Source organism: Danio rerio, chromosome 15 (assembly GCF_052040795.2).
Source record: "Danio rerio strain M-AB ecotype USA chromosome 15, GRCz13ab, whole genome shotgun sequence".
Taxonomy (NCBI): domain Eukaryota; kingdom Metazoa; phylum Chordata; class Actinopteri; order Cypriniformes; family Danionidae; genus Danio; species Danio rerio.
This window is the reverse complement of record NC_141035.1, coordinates 50787501-50810618: the sequence shown is the minus strand read 5'-3', so window position 1 is coordinate 50810618 and position 23118 is coordinate 50787501. Positions and strand designations below refer to the sequence as shown.

The 23118-nt window shown below is 38.5% G+C and overlaps 1 protein-coding gene across 1 annotated transcript in view; it reads left to right on the top strand.

The window, feature by feature from the left end:
• The window catches only part of pde2a (phosphodiesterase 2A), a gene marked incomplete at its 5' end in the record, with an annotated part of 171077 nt that overhangs the window by 132568 nt on the left and 15391 nt on the right, over window positions 1–23118 (top strand). The window contains 9 exon segments of the mRNA NM_001442654.1: window positions 8075–8149; window positions 8241–8282; window positions 8449–8517; window positions 8827–8957; window positions 11476–11587; window positions 11749–11788; window positions 12988–13051; window positions 18720–18801; window positions 22232–22406. Coding sequence (NP_001429583.1) covers window positions 8075–8149; window positions 8241–8282; window positions 8449–8517; window positions 8827–8957; window positions 11476–11587; window positions 11749–11788; window positions 12988–13051; window positions 18720–18801; window positions 22232–22406 — 790 coding nt within the window.

The following is a 23118-nucleotide window of genomic DNA, read 5'->3' as shown; positions in this document are numbered from 1 at the left end:
AAGACCTTAGCAACCATCTAGCGATACCCTAGCAACTATTTAGAAAACATAGCAACCTTGCAACTAATCTACTTAAAAGGCCCTAGCAACCACCAAGTGATGCCTTAGCAACCACTTAGACAACATAGCAACAATGCATTTATTCCATTCAAAATACCTTAGCAGCCACCTAACAATTCGCCAGGAACCACTTAGAAAACATAACAACCATGCATTTAGTCCACTCATAAGACCTTAGCAACCATCTAGTGATACCTTAGCAACCACTTAGAAAACATAGCAACCATGCATTTAATCTACTCAAAAGACCTTATCAACTTCTTAGCAATACCCTAGCACGCACCTAGAAAGCATAACTATTCATTAAATCCACTCAAACTACCCTGGCAACCACCTAGCGATAGCCTAGCAACCACCTTGAAAACATAGCATTATGCATTTAGTACACTCAAAAAAAAGCTTAAGCAGCCCTCTAGCGATACCCTAGCAACCACTTAGAAAACATAGCAAATCATGAATTAAATCTGTTCAAAAGACCTTAGCAACCACCAAACAATACCCTAGCAACCACTTAGAAAACATAGCAACCATGCATTTACTCCATCTACAAGACCTCAGCAACCGCCTATCAATGCCCTAACAACCACTTAGAAAACATAGCAATTATACATTTAATTCACTCAGAAGACCTTAGCAACTACTTAGCGATACCCTAGCAACCACTTAGAAAACACAGCAACCATGCATTTAATCCACACAAAGTACCTTTGCACCATCTAGTGTGTGTGTGTGTGTGTGTGTGTGTGTGTGTGTGTGTGTGTGTGTGTGTGTGTGTGTTGTATGTGTAATGGACAGAATGACGCAGTATAATCGACACACACAAACAACAGAAGCAGAAATGATAGTAAACGGCAGACGGATCTGACAGCCAGATATTAAATCAGACATTAATACAAACAAATGCAGTGTGCAGAGAGAAGCGCAGCGACGCCTCTTTACCTTCTGCAGGATTGATCTGCAGAGACAACATTCATTTCTCAAACCAGCAATTCGTAAAATGTTTCCTCTTAATTCAGACTGAATGGCGTAATGTAATCATATCAGTTCAGGGATTATTGCCTTCTGGAGATGAGACTGTGCTCTGCTTGGTGATAATGCAGTAAGGGGTTACAACTCAAACACACTCACAGGCACACACTTTTGTAGAGGTCATGAGGCTCAACAGGAATATAGAATTAATTTAATTTAATTTTTGAATTTTTTTATTTAATTTAATTTAATTTAATTTAATTTAATTTAATTTAATTTAATTTATTTTATTTTATTCTTGTAATCAAATAAAATTATAAAATAAAGTAAAATAAAAATGATAATGATTAAATTAAATTAAATTAAATAAAAAAATAAATAAAATAATAAATAAAACACTAAACAAAATTAAAATTTAATTAAAACTAAGCAAAATAAAATAAAATAATAGCTAAGCTGAATAAAATCATCAAATAAAATAAATTTAAATAATATTAATAGTAAATTAAATAAATTTAAAATACTAGAAAAGTACATTAAATAAAAAACTAATCTAAATAAAATATTAAATTAAATTAAATTAAAGTAAAAACACAAAAAATTTTAAATTAAATAGTTCTTTAATTGTTAAATTACATTAAAAATAAAATGCTAAAAATAATAAATAAACAAAAATATATTAAATAAAATAAATAAAAATATTATTATTAGTAAATTAAATTAATTTAAAATACTAAAAAAGTACATTAAATTAAAAAATCTAATAAAATGATCAAATAAATTTAAATAAAAAATATAACAAATAAATTAAATTAAAACACTAAACAAAATGAAAATTAAATTAAAAATAAGCAAAATAATAAAATACCAATAATAATAAATAGTAAAAAACTTAACCTATTAAAATAATTAAATAAATTACTCTAAATAATAAAGTAATTTAAGAGTTAAATTTAATTAAATCAAATAAAAAATATAAATGCTAAAAAATAAAATAAAGTAAATAAAATGATAACATAAAAATAAATTTGAATAATTATAATAGTTAATAAGTTACAGCAAATAAAAAACTAAACAAAATGACATGAAATTATTTAAATCTAGACAAAATAAAATAACAAAATAAATAAAAATAAAAATTATAATTAAATTAAATTAAATTAAATTAAAAACACTAAACAAAATTAAAATTGAAATGAAACTATACAAAGTAAAATTTTATAAAAACTTAACCAATTAAATTATTAAATGAAATAAACTAAAAAAATAATGATAATAGTTTTTCAATTATTAAATTAAATTTAAAATAAAATGCTAAAGAAATTTAAAAATAAAATTAATTAAAAAATAATATTAGTCAATTGAATTAAATTTAATTTAATTTAAATGTTAAATAAAACAATGAAATGAAATGCTATAAAAAATAACTAAATAAAATTAGATCAAAATAATAAAATAAAGTAAATATTCAAGTAAATTCAATTAAAAGTGACACAGTGGCTCAGTGGTGTTGCACAGTGGCCTCACAGCAAGAAGGTCTCTGGTTCGAGTTCCCACTGGGTCAGTTGTCGTTTCTGTGTGGAGTTTGCATGTTCTCCCTGTGTTCCCCTCAGAGTTCACCGGTTTCCCCCACAGTCCAACCACATGCGCTATAGGGGAACTGATCAACTAAATTGACCGTAGACTGAGGTCCTGACTCTCTGTGCTCATTAATAATCCCAGGATATCTGTGAAAAAAGACTAGGGCATCCTGACCAAATCTGCCCACTGGCCTCCTAACCATCCCCATATCATAATTGGCTCCATCACTCTGTCTCCTCTCCACCAATCAGCAGGTGTGTGGTGTGCGGTCTGGCGCAATATGGCTGCCTTTGTGTCATCCAGGTGGATGCTGCACACTGGTGGAGGATGAGGAGATTCCCCCCTATATGTACAGCGATTTGAGTGTCTAGAAATCGCTATAGACATGTAAGGAAGTATTATTATTAGGGATGTAACGGTATCAGAATTTCACGGTACGGTAATACCTCGGTATGAATGTCACGGTACGGTATTTATTGAATCATTTACAGGAAAAAAAGTTTTGAAAATACTCCAAAAAAGTGCCAAAAGTGTCAATGACATACAAATTAGCCATCTATCTGTTAGCTTTGAAACAGGAACTTCAATTTTAATAACAAAAAATTATTAAACCATGTAAAAAAATTAAGTTTCAATTTAGTATTGTTGAAAACTCATCACATTCAACATTTAATCACTCACTTAGATAGAGATGGGTTTAAAGGAAAATTATCATATAACTATAATCTGGTAAAAGCTGGTTTCTCTGGGTATTTACAATGTCCCCTGCAACAGAAAAAACCCCTCTCATTTGGGACTGAGGATTCTGGGACAAGAGAGATATGACTTGGCCCAGGTTGACAGCAGTGGGTAACGTTGTGCATTGTCTTTCCCCCACTTGAGAAGACAAACCATGAGTGAGATAGAGGTCTCATGTCTGCATCAATCTGAACAGTGTGCTGTGTTTCTGCAGTCCCCATGACTGATTATTAGTCGTATTCCCCAATTTGCAGGCACGTGCACACATAGGGCTCAACCTGTGCAGTGCACACGCCCTTTTTAGTCTTGGATAGAAAATGCCCTTCCAAATCGATCAAAAGTGCCCCCGCGACGCGACACAACCTCCGTCCAGTCCAGCCCTTCAGTAGGCGCGCTCAACCCCCCCTCGGCGCTTTACAATACGCGCGCCACAACACAGCTGATCAGAACGCGCGCGACAGCACCGCTATTCAGCACGCGCGCGGCGACAACACCCGCTTTAGGTTCGATCATTTCCATCTTTTTTTCATCCCCGCTTCTAGCAGCACACTCCATTTCCGCATTACTGGATCTGTAGCGACAACAGACCGCAAAGGATTATGGCCACGCCGGGGCTGATGGGAAATGAAGTTTCAGCCACCTCCCGTTCGCTTCATTCGCCTGAGCAAATTTTCTCAGAAGACCTATAGTTTTACCGAGTCATGCGACTTCGGTAATATCGAAAAAAATTAATATTGCGGTATGACGGTATTTACAATACCGTTACATCCCTAATTATTATTATTACTGGGTTGCGTCTGGAAGGGCATCTGCTGCGTAACACATGCTGGAATAGTTGGCGGTTAATGCCACTGTGGCGACCACTGATAAAATAGCCGAAGTAAAATTAATTAAATTAAATTAAAACACTAAACAAAATTACACAAATTAAATCCAAACAAAATAAAATGATAAAACAAATAAATAATAAAAAAATCATTAAATTATATTAAAATAATCAAATTGATTTAAACATATTTTTTAAAAACAAAAATAAAAAATATCACACAGTTTCACACATTTAAAATAACACATAAATTAAGTAAAAGAAGCCGTATTATAATTCTGTTAGCTCAGTGTTCCGCCTCAGATATTGTCATCAAAATAGCTGCTATAATGTAAATAATACACTTACAATTAAAAGCGGCTGTTTCAGTTGCTGAGAGGATTAAACTGCTCTCTGTGTGTGTCTGATAATGTGATTCACAGACGCTTCAGAAACACTGAAACAGAAAACTCTGATAAGACAGCGTGTGTGTGTGTGTGTGTGTGTGTGTGTGTGTGTGTGTGTGTGTGTGTGTGTGTGTGTGTGTGTGTGTGTGTGTGTGTGTGTGTGTGTGTGTGTGTGTGTGTGTATGTGTATGTGTATGTATGTGTGTGTGTGTGTGTGTGTGTGTGTGTGTGTGTGTGTGTGTGTGCGTGCGTATGTAATAAAGCAATCTGAATAAATACAGATAAGATATTTATGCAAATGTTCCTTCAGCCATTGACCTGTAGAACACAAATCACACACGCAAACACACGCAAACACACGCACACACACACACACACACACACACACACACACACACACACACACACAGAGCAGCATTAAACACAAGGATCTGTAGGTGAACTCATAAATCAGTGCCAAATCCATCTCTTCACTCTTCCTGTTCAGATGCAGATTATGATGATTCCCATCAGCGACAGCCATCAAACACCAGCGTGAATGGGCGGAGCTATTGATAAAGGGGATGGAGCTACTAATGTAGGGGACTGGCTATTGATAAATGGGAGGGGCTATTTATATAGAGGATGAGCTATCGATGAAGGGGAGGGGCTACAGTTAAAAGGGAGGACCTACATATATAAAGAGGAAGAGCTGTTGGTGAAGGAGTTGGGCTGTTTATAAAAAGGATTAGCTATTGATCAAGGGGATAAGCTATAGTTAAAGGGGAGGGGGGGCTATATATAAAGAGGAGGAGCTATTGATTAAAGAGTGGTGCTGTTTAAAATAAGAACGAGCTGCTGATGAAGAGGAGGAGCTCATGATAAAGGGGATGGAGCTACTAATGAAGGGAGTGACTATTGATAAAAGGGAGGGGCTATTTATAAAAGGAGTTAGCCATTGATCAAGGGGAGGAGCTACATATAAAGGTGAGGAGCTATATATACAGAGGAGGAGCTATTGATGCAGGGGTGGAGCTGTTTATAAATACAAGGAGCTACTGATGAGAGGGGAGCTACTGTTAAAGGGGAGGAGCTATTTATAAAGAGGAGGGGCCAAAGAAAAAGGGTTGGAGCTGATGATGAATGGGCGGAGCTATTGATAAAGGGGATGGAGCTACTAATGTAGGGGACTGGCTATTGATAAATGGGAGGGGCTATTTATATAGAGGATGAGCTATTGATGAAGGGGAGGGGCTATTTATATAGAGGATGAGCTATTGATGAAGGGGAGGGGCTACAGTTAAAAGGGAGAACCTACATATATAAAGAGGAAGAGCTGTTGGTGAAGGAGTTGGGCTGTTTATAAAAAGAATTAGCTATTGATCAAGGGGATAAGCTATAGTTAAAGGGGAGGGGGGGGGCTATATATAAAGAGGAGGAGCTATTGATTAAAGAGTGGTGCTGTTTAAAATAAGAACGAGCTGCTGATGAAGAGGGGGAGCTCATGAAAAAGGGGATGGAGCTTCTAATGAAGGGAGTGACTATTGATAAAAGGGAGGGGCTATTTATAAAAAGAGTGAGCTATTGATCAAGGGGAGGAGCCACATATAAAGGGGAGGAGCTATATATACAGAGGAGGAGCTATTGATGCAGGGGTGGAGCTATTTATAAAAACAAGGAGCTACTGATGAAGGGGGAGCTACTGTTAAAGGGGAGGAGCTATGTATAACGAGGAGGGGCTAAAGAAAAAGGGTTGGTGCTGATGATGAATAGGTGGAGCTATTGATAAAGGGGATGGAGCTACTAATGTAGGGGACTGGCTATTGATAAAGGGGTGGATCTATTTATAAAAAGGATGAGCTATTGATCAAGGGGAGGAGCTACAGATAAAGGGGAGGAGCTATATATACAGAGGAGGAGCTATTGATGCAGGGGTGGAGCTGTTTATAAATACAAGGAGCTACTGATGAGAGGGGAGCTACTGTTAAAGGGGAGGAGCTATTTATAAAGAGGAGGGGCCAAAGAAAAAGGGTTGGAGCTGATGACGAATGGGCGAAGCTATTGATAAAGGGGATGGAGCTACTAATGTAGGGGACTGGCTATTGATAAAGGGGAGGGGCTATTTATATAGAGGATGAGCTATCGATGAAGGGGAGGGGCTACAGTTAAAAGGGAGGACCTACATATATAAAGAGGAAGAGCTGTTGGTGAAGGAGTTGGGCTGTTTATAAAAAGGATTAGCTATTGAGTAAGGGGATAAGCTATAGTTAAAGGGGAGGGGGGGCTATATATAAAGAGGAGGAGCTATTGATTAAAGAGTGGTGCTGTTTAAAATAAGAACGAGCTGCTGATGAAGAGGAGGAGCTCATGATAAAGGGGATGGAGCTACTAATGAAGGGAGTGACTATTGATAAAAGGGAGGGGCTATTTATAAAAGGAGTTAGCCATTGATCAAGGGGAGGAGCTACATATAAAGGTGAGGAGCTATATATACAGAGGAGGAGCTATTGATGCAGGGGTGGAGCTGTTTATAAATACAAGGAGCTACTGATGAGTGGGGAGCTACTGTTAATGGGGAGGAGCTATTTATAAAGAGGAGGGGCCAAAGGAAAAGGGTTGGAGCTGATGATGGATGGGTGAAGCTATTGATAAAGGGGATGGAGCTACTAATGTAGGGAACTGGCTATTGATAAAGGGGAGGGGCTATTTATATAGAGGATGAGCTATTGATGAAGGGGAGGGGCTACTGTTAAAGGGGAGGAGCTATTTAGAAAAAGAAGGAACTATTGATGAAGGAGTGGTGCTATTTAGAAATAGGATGAGCGATTGATGAAGGGGAGGAGCTGCTGTTAAAGGAGAGGAGCTATTTGTAAAAAGGAGGAGCTATTAATAAAGGGGTAGAGCTGTTTATAAAAAGGATTTATTTATTAACAGGAAGCACTACTGATGAAGGGGAAGTATTGATAAATGGGATGAAGCTACTGATGAAGGGTAGGCGACATTATTAAGGGGGGGGGGGGGCTATTTAAAAAGCTGTGAGATGTTTATAAAGAGAGGGAGCTGTTAATTAATGGGAGGCTATTGATAAAGGGGAGGAGCTTTTGATAAGTGGAAAGCACTGCTAATGAAGGGGAGGAGCTATTGATAAAGGGAAAGGAGCTATTAATAAGGGGAGTGGCCAACGATAAAGGCGATAAGCTACTAATGAAGGCAAGGCGAATTGCTAAAGTGGATGGGCTATTGATGAAGGGGAGGGGCTATCAGGCGTTAGATTAGTATTTTGTGCTAAGCAAAATTCTACTTCAGTGATGATGGCGCCTCCTGATGGTGACTGCGGTGGTGCTCATGACCGGCAGTGTTTTGGTAGTTTGCCCATTTATTTCAGTAATGTGGCAAACGCTAAACGTTCTGTATTGTGTGTGTGTGATCTGAACTATTAATTAGTAATAAACAAATAAACAAATACACATGATGTTGTTGTGTTTGATGTGTGTGTGTGTGTGTGTGTGTGTGTGTGTGTGTGTGTGTGTTTCAGTTGCAGACAGAAACTCAGTCGCAGTGTTGCTGTTTACTGCTGGTGTCTGAAGACAATCACCAACTCTTCTGTCAGGTGACACAAATATAAATATATACACACACACACACACACGCACGCACACACACACACACACAGACTCTCTAACAGTGTGTTTTCTCTGCAGGTTGTGGGAGATAAAATTTTGGAAGAGGAAATTAGTTTTCCGGTAAGTCTTTCTTATTTGTTATCTCTGTATGTTTCAGTAACACACACACACACACACACACACACCACACACACGTAAGTCACTCTGGATTAAACCATCTGCCAACTACAATACTGTAAACGCGAAGTAATGTTGTGTTTGGTTGTTTTGTGTTTATTCTCTGTAGCTCATGTTCGGGCGCTTCGGGCAGGTGGTGGAGACAAAGAAATCCATCACACTACAGGACGTCAGCCAGGTCACACACACACACACACACATGCAAATATTTACATAAAACACATATTTAAACATTCAAACAAACAAACACATACACACAAACAATTAAACACACAATCACACACACTAACATACCTGCACAAATATACACACATTCATGTACACACTCTTGCGCACTCACACACACACTCAAACACACACACATATGCACACACTCAAACACAATCACTGTAACTGTCTTTGTTTGTATATGGATGCGCACATGTGTGTGTGCTTGCATTCATGGTTATGTGTGTGTGTGTGTGTGGGTCTGTGTGTGTGTGTGCAGGAGGAGCGTGGGTTACTCAGCAGTCTGCTGGGGTCGGAGCCGAACTCAATGCTGTGTGTTCCAGTGGTCAGTCAAGCCACTGGACAGGTGGTGGCGCTGGCGTGCACATTCAACAAACTCGGAGGACAGAGGTGCGTCACAGCAACACACACACACACACACACACACACACACACTACACAATAACATCACAACTCAAAACACCAGCAGGTTCATATATCTTTTCATTTTTTTGTGGGGGAAATATAAAAAAAGGCCTCTAATACACAGATCTCTACAGATTAATATAGAGAGCGACGCATCACACACACAAACAGCACTATGAAAAATATTTGAAAATTCGTTAAAATAATAATAATAAATATGTCGTCGTCCTCATCTGTACGTGTGCTGAATCTCCAGCTGGGTCACATGATCGACTGGCTAGAGAATCTGGAATTGATTATATAATGAATATTGAGATTATATCAGCCAATGGGATGGGATGTGTGTGTGTGTGTGTGTGTCGTCTGGACTGAAGCGTGACGTCTGAGATAAAGGAAATGAAATTCATCACGCAGAGATATGAACATTGGATATTTGATATTAAGTTTCTCTTGTTTTCATCTCTCCGTCTGTTTGTCTCATTTCATTCGTTCTTTACAGTCGTTCTTTTCATATTTCTGTGAAGATTATGTGTTTGTTTGTGTGTGTGTGTGTGTGTGTGTGTGTGTGTGTGTGTGTGTGTGTGTATGTGTGTTTTAACCCATGTGAGATGTGTTTGACTTATTGACGATAAGAGAGAAAGAGAAGGAGAAAGATAACAGAAATGACGATAACGGAGGTAATGCAGAGTTGATGGTAACAAAGTTGACAATAAGAGTTGACCACAATAACAGAGTTGACAATAACAGAAATGATGACAATGACAGAGTTAATGACAACAGAAATGCTGATAACAAAGTTGACGATAACAAAGTTGACGATAACAGAATTGACGATAACAAAGTTGGCAATAACAGAGATGACGATAACAAAGTTGGCGAAAACAGTTGACGATAACAGAGTTACAGACTTAACAACGATAACAGAGTTGAAGATAACAGAAATGCTGATAACAAAGTTAATAATATCAGTGTTGATAACAATAGCAAAGGTAGAGATAACAGAATCGAGGATATCAGAGTTGACAATTATAGAGTTGACAATGACTTAGTTGACAATGATAACAGAGTTGATGAAAAGAGTTGATATCAGAGATGACGATTGCAAAGTTGGCGATGACAGAGTTGACAATCTCAGAGTTGATGATATCAGAGTTGACAATGACTTAGTTGACGACGATAACAGAGTTGATGACAACAGAAATGCTGATAAAAAAGTTGACGAAAGCAGAGATGGCGAAAGCAGAGTTGACAATACAGAAATGCTGATAACAGAGATAATGATGTCAGAGTTGACGACGATAGCAGAGTTGACGATAGCAGAGTTGACAATGACTTAGTTGACGACAATAGCAGAGTTGATGACAATAGAAATGCTGATAACAGAGATAATGATATCAGAGTTGACGATAACAGAGTTGACAATAGCAGAGTTGATGACAATAGAAATGCTGATAACAGAGTTGACGATAACAGAGTTGACGATAACAGAGTTGACAATAGCAGAGTTGACGATGTCATAGTTGACAATGACTTAATTGACGACAATAGCAGAGTTGATGACAACAGAAATGCTGATAACAAGGTTGATGAAAACAAAGTTGGCGATAGCAGAGTTGACAATACAGAAATGCTGATAACAGAGATGACAATATCAGAATTGACGATAACAGAGTTTATAATGACTTAGTTGACAATGATAACAGAAATGCTGATAACAGAGTTGACGATAGCAAAGTTGATAATATCAGAGTTGACAATGACTTAGTTGACAAGGATAACAGAGTTGATGATAACAAAAATGCTGATAACAGAGTTGACGATAACAGAGATGACAGTAACAGAGTTAGCAATAACAGAAATGACAAAAACATAGTTGACGATATCAGTTGATGATAATAGAGTTAACTATAAAAGAGTTGGTGATAACAGAGTTGACGATATCAGAGTTGACTGACTTAGTTGCAGACGGGAACAGAGTTGACAATTACATAGTTGGCGATATCAGAGTTGATGATAACAGAGTTGACGATAACAGAGTTGACGATATCAGAGTTGACGATAACAGAGTTTACGATATCAGAGTTGACGATAACAGAGTTGACGAAAACAGAGTTGATAATAACAGAGTTGACGATATCAGAGTTGACGAAAACAGAGTTGATGATAACAGAATTGACGATAACAGAGTTGACGATATCAGAGTTGATGATAACAGAGTTGACGATAACAGAGTTTACGATATCAGAGTTGACGAAAACAGAGTTGATGATAACAGAGTTGACGATAACAGAGTTGACGATATCAGAGTTGACGAAAACAGAGTTGATGATATCAGAGTTGACGATATCAGAGTTGACGATATCAGAGTTGACGAAAACAGAGTTGACGAAAACAGAGTTGGCAATAAATAAGTTGACAGTAACAGAAATGACAATAACATAGTTGGCGGTAACAGAGTTGGTGATAACAGTTATTATTTAATTTGTTTTTCCTGTGTGGTCAGGTATATGGAGGCAGATGAACATGTGATCCAGCACTGTTTCTGCTACACATCAACAGTTCTGACCAGCACACTGGCCTTCCAGAAGGAGCAGAAGCTCAAGTTTGAGTGTCAGGTGAGCACACACACACACACACACACACACACACACACACACACACACACACACACACATACACATACACATACACATACACATACACATACACACACACACACACACACACACATACACATACACACAGTGAGACTTATATTAGTCTTATTGTATTCCAGGCTCTGCTGCAGGTGGCTAAAAACCTCTTCACACACCTGGGTGAGTGCAAATAACTGATATCACTAACTCAGCATTAGATTGTGTTTTTATACATTATATTTTATACTACAGGTCTGCTGAATGCTTAATTATGATTGGCCGACATGCAGGTGTTAAATAAAGACATGAATTAATCTCTTTCCGAATAAATAATTTGAGTCAGTGATCCATTAATAAAGACAGTCACTTCATTCCTCAATATCTGAGTATCTGCCTCTGAATGAATCATTTGAGTCAGTGATTCAGCGATACATAAAAAAGGCAGTGACTTAACTCCTGCATGAATCTGCTTCAGAATGACTCATTTGAGTGAGTCAGTGATCCATTAATAAAGACAGTCACTTAACTCTTGAGTGAGTTTGCTTCTGAATGAATCATTTGAGTCAGTGATTCAGTGATCCATTAATAAAGACAGTCACTTAACTCCTGAGTGAGTCTGCTTCTGAATGAATCATTTGAGTGAGTCATTGATTCAGTGATCCATTAATAAAGACAGTCACTTAACTCTTGAGTTTGCTTCTGAATGAATCATTTGAGTGAGTCATTGATTCAGTGATCCATTAATAAAGACAGTCACTTAACTCTTGAGTGAGTTTGCTTCTGAATGAATCATTTGAGTGAGTCATTGATTCAGTGATCCATTAATAAAGACAGTCACTTAACTCTTGAGTTTGCTTCTGAATGAATCATTTGAGTGAGTCATTGATTCAGTGATCCATTAATAAAGACAGTCACTTAACTCTTGTGTGAGTTTGCTTCTGAATGAATCATTTGAGTGAGTCATTGATTCAGTGATCCATTAATAAAGACAGTCACTTAACTCTTGAGTGAGTTTGCTTCTGAATGAATCATTTGAGTGAGTCATTGATTCAGTGATACATTAATAAAGACAGTCACTTAACTCCCGAATGAATCTGCTTCTGAATTAATCATTTCAGAAAGTCAGTGATTCAGTGATCCATTATTAAAGACAGCCGCTTGCCTTATTTCTTAATAAATAAATCCCTTGAGCTTAATTTTACCTTGTTATTTCTGAAAACAACACAATATTTTTAATTTGTCTACATAATTGTAAAGCAGGCTGCAGACACTGTTTATATGTTGTCGTAATTACAATTACAGCCATGATAAAGTGGCTTAATAATAAAAAGCTTAATTTCTCTGTTTATTAATTTCTCTCTCTCTCTGTCTCTGTTCAGACGATGTGTCTGTATTACTGCAGGAGATCATTGTGGAGGCCAGAAACCTGAGCAATGCAGAGATGTGAGACTCGCACACACGTACTTCATTATGTGCTTGATAGTTTTGGGTTTCATCCAAGCCAATTCCAGACCCGCGACTGTTAGCAATGCAGAGCAGCGTCCTCATAAATATCAATTAACTCCCATCAAATATTGAAAGCTTTAATGAAAGCAATTAAACACACACTCACGCACACACTCTAAACATTTACTCTGAGTCGACTGCGGACAGACATACACTGTAAAACACACACGAAAATTAGCAGGTTTCTGCATTTTGTGGTTCGTATTTTTATTTCCCAGAGTTTATTTCTGCTTGTGGATTGGATTATTGTCACGGTTTGGGGGGGAAAGGAGCGACGACTCAAATGCAGCAAATAATGAAGGCTTTACATTCATTCGTTTTCTTTTAAGCTTAGTCCCTTTATTATTCAGGGGTTGCCACAGCGGAATGAACCACCAACTTATCCAGAATATGTTTTTTGCAGCGACTGCCCTTCCAGCTGCAACCCAACACTGGGAAACACCCAACACTCCTGCATTCACACTCATACACTACGGCCAATTTAGTTGATCAGTCCCCCTATAGCGCATGTGTTTGGACTGTGGGGGAAACCGGAGCAGGAGAACATGCAAACTCGGCACATTTTCTGCTATTTTACAGACTCATTTCTCTGGATATTATTATTTTAATACATCATATTATTATTTTAAAGCACTAAAATGCCTTTAAAAGTAATTTTGTTAAACCGTAGAGTTGAATTTTTTCGGAAGTGGGCAGATCTGAGATCAACATCCCATAATGCAATTCACGAACACTAATACACACAAAATACAGAAGCTGTTCATTAGCAGGCATGGTTATGACCGGGGCTTTACATTAACACCCGCCAACCCACCAAATGCGGTTGGATTTCAGCTCTGGTGGGTTACACAGACTCCTCCACTAGTCACTTTGGCTGGTTGGAAATCCTTTTTAAATTGTAGTTTTCTTAAAAGCAGGGTTCGACAATAAGCATGACCCGATGTTCGTGCATTATTAGAATCGAGAAGCAGCACGACAGACAAAAATAACTGTGTTCGCACGAGCAAACGAATGCTGAATACAGAATGAGAGCACGATCACTCGCGCTAACAGCTGATGTGATGCGCGCTCCCGTTTACTTGCGCAAAGCAACCGTGCCTAGAGGAAGCGCAACGGGTGCGATTGGTTCCCTTTGTAATAGACTGGACAAAGAGCGATGATCATGCACCCACAGTCCTGCTGCTTTCCAGAGCTCAGGGTTAAAAAATACACATATTGTTTTGTAAGCAGCAGTGCTCACTGCTTTCATTTAATTATTCTTAGAAGAGATTATTAACAGGCCTAACATTGACCGTGTGCATGGTGTGTTTCACCTGCTTTCTTTTGCTCAGTTATTTTTGTTAATATGGTTTAATTATATTTTTTGGTAACACTTTAGAACAACTATCTGTTATAACTAGTTAATAGTCCATTAATAAACTGTTAGTCAATGGGTTATACATGACTTGTTAAATAAAAGTTAGAAGTTTGTTAATTATTTATAACTGTGCCTTATAGATAGCCAATAAATAACTTACAAGCCGTTAGTAAACAAGTTATAAATGACTTGTTAACTGTATTTTAATGATTTATAACTATACCTAATCAATTAGTAATAGATCATGAACAAGCTGTTAGTAAATGACTTACTAAAGACTTGTTAAGTATCAGTTAATACTTTATGTATGTTATTGGGCCGTTATTCTAAAGTTGCAGCTATTCTTCATTTATTAACTGTTAGTAAATGAGGAATAGTTGCAACTTTAGAATAACGTCCCAATAACATACATAAGCTAATAACTAAGACTTATAACACAATATTTTAACTCAAACTCAGATCAGTTGTTCATAGTTTCTTTACCATCTAATAACACCAGTGAAACTTTGTAGAACTTTAAAAAAATATATAAATAAATAAAAAAGTGCCCAAACCTCGTAGGTTTGCATTCTGTTGTATACTGCTGTTCTGCCATGTTATGACTCACAATGTTTAACATTTCATCTGTGGAGTTTCTTTGGTAAAATACAGCACACAAAAGCTTATGAGTGGAACAATGTTAAGCCACAAAAATGTTATGCTTTAAATATCACATCAAATTTCTGTAGCTTGAACTTGTTCCATCCATTTGCTGTTCCACAAAGTTTCACCGGTATTAGTAGGTTAACAAACTATGACAACTGATCTGTAAAGTGTGAGTTGATATATTAGCTAAGTGTTAGTTATTAGCTCATGTATGTAATTGGGACGTTATTCTAAAGTTGCAACTATTCCTCATTTACTAACAGTTAATAAATGAAGAATAGCTGCAACTTTAGAATAACGGTCCAATAACGTATATAAAGTATTAACTGATACTTAACAAGTCTTAAGTAAGTAATTTACTAACAACTTGTTCATGATCTATTACTAATTTATTAGTTATATTTATAAATCATTAAAATACAGTTAACAAGTCATTTATTACTTGTTAACTAACAGATTATAAGTTATCTGTTGGCTATCTATAAGGCACAGTTATAAATAATTAACAAACTATTTCATTTAACAAGTCATTTATAACCCATTAACAAACAGTTTATTAATGGACTATTAACTAGTTGTAACAGATAGTTATTCTAAAGTGTTACCTTTTTTTTTTTTTTACAATAACATTGCTTTAACCAGTTAAACTCCAGGGACCCGGTACTGGGTCCTTGACATCATCGACTTTCACTTTAAGATTTAAAGGGCCAGCATTGCACCAGACCCTCTTAAGGGGTTTCGTTTGAAAGTGTAGAATCTCTATTTTATGCACATATGCATCACTTTGGTTCTTATTCTACTGTACAAAAGTTATTTACACTTAAATATTTTGCACAACCAAGCTGGGTATTGAACATTGGTTCATTGTCATATTTTTTATCTGACACATGTGCAAGTTATAGCTCAAATGAAAGCTCTTGCCGGTGCTCATACGTTTTTGCGTTCTTTTTACTGAATTATATTCACATATCAAACAGTTGCTGAATGAATCGTGGTGTTTCCATGCCGCAGAAGTGAAAACAATACATTTATGATCAATAAGCAGCCCCAGATAGCACAGACAGCTGTCATCTCTTGCCTTATGCTGTGCGCTTCAGGGCCATTTCTCCTCTGTTTTTGAGGTGATGTGTATAAGTAATGCTTTTATATGTCTGATGTGGTCCAAACACAGTGAATTATGTTTGATCAAACAAAAGAATAGTGAAATATGTAAACAATGATCGCTCCCTGTGGCTTGTACAGCACCTCTCATCAGTTGGAATACAATAACTTTTGCATAGATTATGGTGGAGACATTTTTCTTATTTCCTATGATGACAGACATGTGCAGGAACCACCAACATTAATTACAGCACGCTAGACCACACTGAACATAAAAGGTCCACTTTCAAATATGAGTTTATAAAAAAAATACAAACAGCGCCTCTTTATTTAGGTGTTGATTATAACACAGACAACATATACAGATATTTTAAACATCTTCAATAGTGAAAATTCAAAGGGTTTTCTTTAAAATGATACCAAATCTTTGCATTTACACCTCTGCATGTGGATTTGGGAAGCTTTTAAATTTGGATAGGCAAAATCCAGGCGGAAATCCCAAAATAACAGCAGAGAACTGATTACACTGCAAAAAAATGCTTTTCTTACGTAGACTTTTTTTTTGTGTCTTGATTCTAGTCCAAATATCTTTAAATTCTTAAAAATCAAGAAATATTTTCTAGGCAAGCAAAATATTTGGTCTTGTTTTTAGAAATAATATCCCAATATTAAGGGAGTTTTTCCTTGTAACAAGCAAAATAATCTGCCAATGGGGTAAGCAAATTAATCTTGGTTTTCCTTTTGACATAAGATTATTTTGCTTACCCCATTGGCAGATTATTTAGCTTGTTTTAAGGGAAAAGCTCACTTTATTTTGGCATATTATATCTTAAAACAAGACAGTATGTTTTGCTTGTCTAGAAAATGCTTCTTGATTTAAGAGTTTTTTGATATTTGGACTAGAAACAAGACACAAAATCTAAGTAAGAAAAGCATTTTTTGCAGTGTAATGGCAGATTAACTCAGTGTATGTGTAGTTAACTGTTGATCTGGGACTTTTAGCCAGGACAGATTACAGTGCATATTTAAGATAAATGACAATAATTATTTTTTAAATGTAATGTTTTTTTAAAGAAACGTTTTGTTGAATTAAAGGGCCATGACACCCCCCACTTTCGGTTAAAGTCTTCTTCAGTATTTTTTCAAAAGATGCATGATTAATGGGCGTGGAGCTCCGCGAGCATCGGGCAGGAGTGGGCGTGGCCAGCAGGGGAGAACGTGAGCGAAGGTAGCTCACAAAATGAGACAAACCGCGAGGAGACGCATGAGTTTATAGTTTACAAAGTTAAAATGCAAAGAAATGAACAGTAATTTAATGCCCTGCTACATTTGTTATTCGTAATTTCATATACACATAACCACAATTTATATCATTATAAAGATAAGTGTGTTCATGTAAACACTATAATGAGGACTTCTCCCTCAATCCCCGTATCCAGCAGACTCAGTGCAGCAGGTCTCCTGACCCGTCTATTTTAACCATTAGTCCTGCTGGTAATCTGGGGGATTTAGGCAAACACAGCAGCACAGTGATGTGCCATTCTCTAATTCTCGTGCTGCTCTCAGTACACACACAGCTTTGCTGTATGATTGGCCCTGACAAGATCGCAGGGGAAAACATGCAACAAACCGCGTGGATCATGGAAACAAACGCATATGAGCCTTCATGAACGGCTAAATACTGTGTGCCCATGCCGTGAGTCCGTGACGTGTCCCACAGCTCGGGCTTGACTCTGGTAGGTCTGGCAGGTCTCATGAATAATTAAGCAGCCGGCTCTTCTCATAGGATAAGAAAACTCCGCTATGAATAATAATGAGAAACCGACGCGTCATCATTGCACTTGCAGTTCTGCGCTACGTCGCCGATTTTGATCCCGCCCCAAAAATCATTTCAAACCCGGAAGCTGAAATTAGCCGACAAAAGCTCAAAATTATCCAGTTTTCCCCACAAATAAAGCTGACAGGTGCTAACATTGTCTTAACTGATGCTCAACACACACACATCTGTTAATATAAAAAGAAAAGTTCTCCAGGGTGTCCTGAACCTTTAAAAAGTACCCCTATAACGCTATATTTTCCTTGTTTTTACACATTAAAACATTGTGGCTAATAAATACTTATTTGGTGTGTTCAGAGATAAATTTGGTAAATCCTTAATTTTGAGCCCTGGAAAGTCGTGAAATAAAAACTGAGTGCATTGTGACAAAGTCTATAAGCTCATGCACACTGAGCAAACTAATACACAACACACACAAGAAGTGAAATGAATGAGAAGGCATGTGGACATAACTCAACATCTAAATCATGTGATGTAGCATGTCAAAGTCAGATTTAAGCAAAATAGATTTTCCCAACAAGAAACGTGTGGCTGGTGAAAATGGCTAGTAATGTTGGAAATCTACTAGCCGCAGTGGCTGCTGAGTAAAAAAAGTTAATGTCAAGCCCTGATGACTGATTTAATAAGTGTTTTTGCATTTGCTCAGTGTTTTTCTCTTTTCTCAGCTGTTCTGTGTTCCTGTTGGATCGAGTCAGTCATGAACTGGTGGCCAAAGTGTTTGATGGAGGAGTGGTGAACGATGATGAGGTGAGAATGCACGTGGATATATTGGATTAATAATACTGTAAGCATGTAACATATGAACCTAGGATCCTGGAGGAACAATGCAGGTTTTGTCCAGGCCGTGGCACACTGGACCAGCTCAATACCCTCACCTGGATGCTCGAGGGTTCATGGGAGTATGCCCAACCAGTCCACGTGTGTTATGTGGACTTGGAGAAAGCATTCGACGGTGTCCCTCGTGGCATTCTGTGGAGGGTGCTGTGGGAGTATGGGGCGATCTGTTAAGGGCCGTCTCGTCCTTGTATGAACAGAGTAGGAGTTTGGTTCGCATTGCCAGCAATAAGTCAGACTTGTTTCCAGTGCATGTTGGACTCCGGCAGATCTGCTCTTTGTCACTGGTTCTGCTCATCATTTTTTTGAACAGAATTTCAAAGCAGGGGTCCAGTTCGGGGACCACAGGATTTTATCTCAGTTATTCGCAGACAATGTCATTCTGTTGGCTTCATCAAACATGGACCTTCAGCATGCACTGGGGTGGTTTGCTGCAGAGTGTGACGCAGCTGTTATGAGAATCAGGACCTCCAAGTCCGAGGCCAGGGTGCTCCACACGAGAAAGGTGGTTTGGAGGAAAGTCCTTACTTCAGGTGGAGTTCAAGTATCCTTGAGTTTTCTTCACGAGTGAGGGAAGGACGGAACTTGAGATTGACTGGAGGATTGGTGCAGCAGTAATGCAGTCAATGTACCCGTTGGGTAAAGAAGGAGCTGGGTCGAAAGGCAAAGCTATCGATTTACCAGTCAGTCTACATTCCTACTCTCACCTCTGCTCATGAGCTTTGGGTCATGACTGAAAGGACAAGATCTCAGATACAAGCGGCCGAAATGAATTTCCTTTGCAAGGTGGCAGGGTGCACCCTTATAGATAGGGTGAGGAGCTCTGACACCCGGGAGGAGCTCAGAGTAGAGCCGCTGCTCCTCCACATCGAGAGAAGTCAGCTGAGGTGGCTTGAGCATCTGTTTCGGATGCCTCCTGGACGCCTACCTAGTGAGATGTTCCAGGCATGTTCCACCGGGAGGAAACCTCAGGGAAGACCCAGGACACGCTGAAGGGACTATGTCTCTTGGCTGGCCTGTGAACGCCTTGGGATCCCCCCTGGAGGAGCTGGAGGAAGTGTCTGGTGAGAGGGAAGTCTGAAGTTCTCTCCTAAAGCCTGGTTTATACTTCAGCGTCAGGTGACCGGCGTAACCCAAGGCGCATGCAACGCCCGTAGCTGTGCATTTATACTTCTGCTGCTGTCTCTGTTGGTCTGCATTAACACTTCCGAAACGTTAGTTGGCAGTGATGTGTAAATGTTCCTCTGTGTCGAGTTTCTTCTCTGCTGTTTTGCTTTTCCTGAACACTTCCGGGATGTACAAGCAGCTCAAACTCGCTCATTTTGAGACAGGAACCGGCGGACGTGCTCCAACTTTAGCTATGAGGTAAACACAAAACAAAACTTTCCATCTGTAGCTCCTTCACGGGACTCCACACTTGTAAACAATCGCCCCATTGGGCTAGCGCCGCTCGCGCGGCTCTCGGTCCCGCCCACAGTCGTCAGCGATACCGAGCCGACCAATCACAGAGCTTACGCTACGCATTGTTGCGACGTGTAGTTACATTTTTTGAGAGGTGCACGTCAGCGACGCCGACGGCCACGGTGAAGGGCTATGCGTCAGCGCCGTAGCATACACCGGCGTTTGACGCAGAAGTATAAATCAGCCTTTATAGATAGGGTGAGGAGCTCTGACACCCGGGAGGAGCTCGGAGTAGAGCCGCTGCTCCTCCACATCGAGAGAAGTCAGCTGAGGTGGCTTGGGCATCTGTTTCAGATGCCTCCTGGACGCCTACCTAGGGAGGTGTTCCAGACATGTCCTACCGGGAGGAAACCTCAGGTAAGACCCAGGACACGCTGGAGGGACTATGTTTCTTGGCTGGCCTGTGAATGCCTCGGGATCCCCCCTGGAGAAGTTGGAAGAAGTGTCTGGGGAGAAGGAAGTCTGGGGTTCTCTCCTATGACTGCTGCCCCCCCGCGACCTGGCGCCAAATAAGCTGATGAAAATGACATGACACATGATGTAAAATATTATTATGATTTAAATAGCTGTTGTCTATTTAATATCAAGTAGAGTGTAAATAATAATCTGTGGTTTCTCTCAAGGTTTTTTTTCTTCACTCTCCTATCAGTGAAGGTTTTTTTCCCTCTCCGCTGTCGCCACTGGCTTGCATTGTTCAGGATTGGTAGAGCTACCCATCAATGGATTTGCTCTTCAGTGTTTGGACTCTCAGTAATGACCTTAAAGCACACTGAACTGAGCTAAACTGAACTGAACTTAAACACTAAAAACTGAACTACACTGATCCGGTTACTATGACCATTTATGTGAAGCTGCTTTGACACAATCTACATTGTTAAAGCGCTATACAAATAAAGCTGAATTGAATTGAATTGATGTAAAGCTGATTTTTTAGCAACGTTACTTTAGTTTTCAGTGTCACATAATCCTAAAAGCAGCAACACTGAACCTGTTGTCTGTGAGGATCCTAAAGCTCCAGTATAATGATGTGGACTCTATAGTGCTCAGTGAGTGCCGTCTTTCAGATGCGACAGTAAACCCTGGTTCTGACTCTGTGGTCGTTAAAAAATCCCAGGATGTCCTTGGAAAAAAGAGTAGGGGTTTAATTATTATTATTAATATTATCTTTCCATTTAAAATATCATAACTGTGCGAATGACACCTAATAACAGTTGTTATAAACTCTTAGGTGCAGCACATTGGTCAGCTTTGATTGTTTTTGAATGTGCTTTATAAATAAATATTGTACTTATTATTATGGTATTTATGCAGAAAAACTGATAAAGTGCCATTCATAAAGTGCCTAGCCGTTGCGTACATTAAATTGAAAATAAGTGTCGGTAATGGATGATTATTAATATTAAATCATAACATTCATTCATTTTCCTTCAGCTTAGTCACTTATTTATCAGGGGTGGCCACAGCGGAATGACCCGACAACTATTCCATCATATTTTTTACACAGCAGATGCCCTTCAGCTGCAAGCTAGTACTGGGCAACACCCATACCCACTCATTTACACACACACTCATCCACACAGAAACACCAACTAAACCAGCAGGGACTCGAACCAGTTACCTTCTTGTTGTGAGGCCACCGTGCTTACCACTGAGCCACCGTGTCACCCTTATGATATTAATATCAATGTGTGTGTGTGTTTTTTTAAAAGTTTATTGCTGTTCTTTCACTCCAGAAACATGACAGTAAGAGCTGTGTGATATGACACCATGCATAAACCTAAAGTCTACATGTGTGTGTTGCTTCATTACAAACATCCGCTGCATATTTCACAATATACACGTTAAACTAACAGTGTGTGTGTGTGTGTGTGTGTGTGAGCAGAAAGAGTTTCGTATCCCGGCGGATCAGGGAATCGCTGGTCATGTAGCCACCACCGGGAAGATCCTGAACATTAAAGATGCGTATTCACACCCTCTGTTTTACCGCGGTGTGGACGACAGCACCGGCTTCAGGACCAGGAACATCCTCTGCTTCCCCATCAAAGACGAAAACGAAGGTCAGACATCAAAACAATCTGTTTTTTACCTTTTTCTGTATTAAAAATATTCCTGGATTCTGATTGGCTGATGAGCATTCTAAATATATATATTTTTTGCTTTTCTTACTGTTTGATGAAGCTAATTATAATGCGCACACACAGACACACACCTATACATACATACATACATTGACACATGCATGCACGCACACGCAATCAATGAATCTTCTTCTGAATGAATCATGTGAGTCAGTGATTCAGTGATCTGTTAATACAGGCACTTCATTCTTGAATGAATCTGCTTCTGAATGAATCATTTCAGTCAGTGATTCAGTGATCATTCAATAAAGGCAGTCACTTTATTCCTGAATGAGTCTACTTCTGAATGAATCATTTAAATCAGCGATTCAGCAATCCATCAAAAAAGACAGTCACTTCATTTCTGAATGAATCCTGTTCTGAATGAATCATTCACATCTTTGATTCATTGATCCAGTATTAAAGACAGTAACTTTGTTCCCAAATGAATCTTCTTCTGAATTAATCATTTGAGTTAATGAATCTGCTTCTGGATAAATCATGTGAGTCAGTGATTCAGTGATCCATTAATCCTTGATTTTTGAATTACTCTGCTTCTAAATGAATCATTTGAGTCGGTGATCCTTTCATAAATACAATCACTTTATTATTAAATTATTGTGCTTCTGAATGGATCATTTGAGTTAGTGAT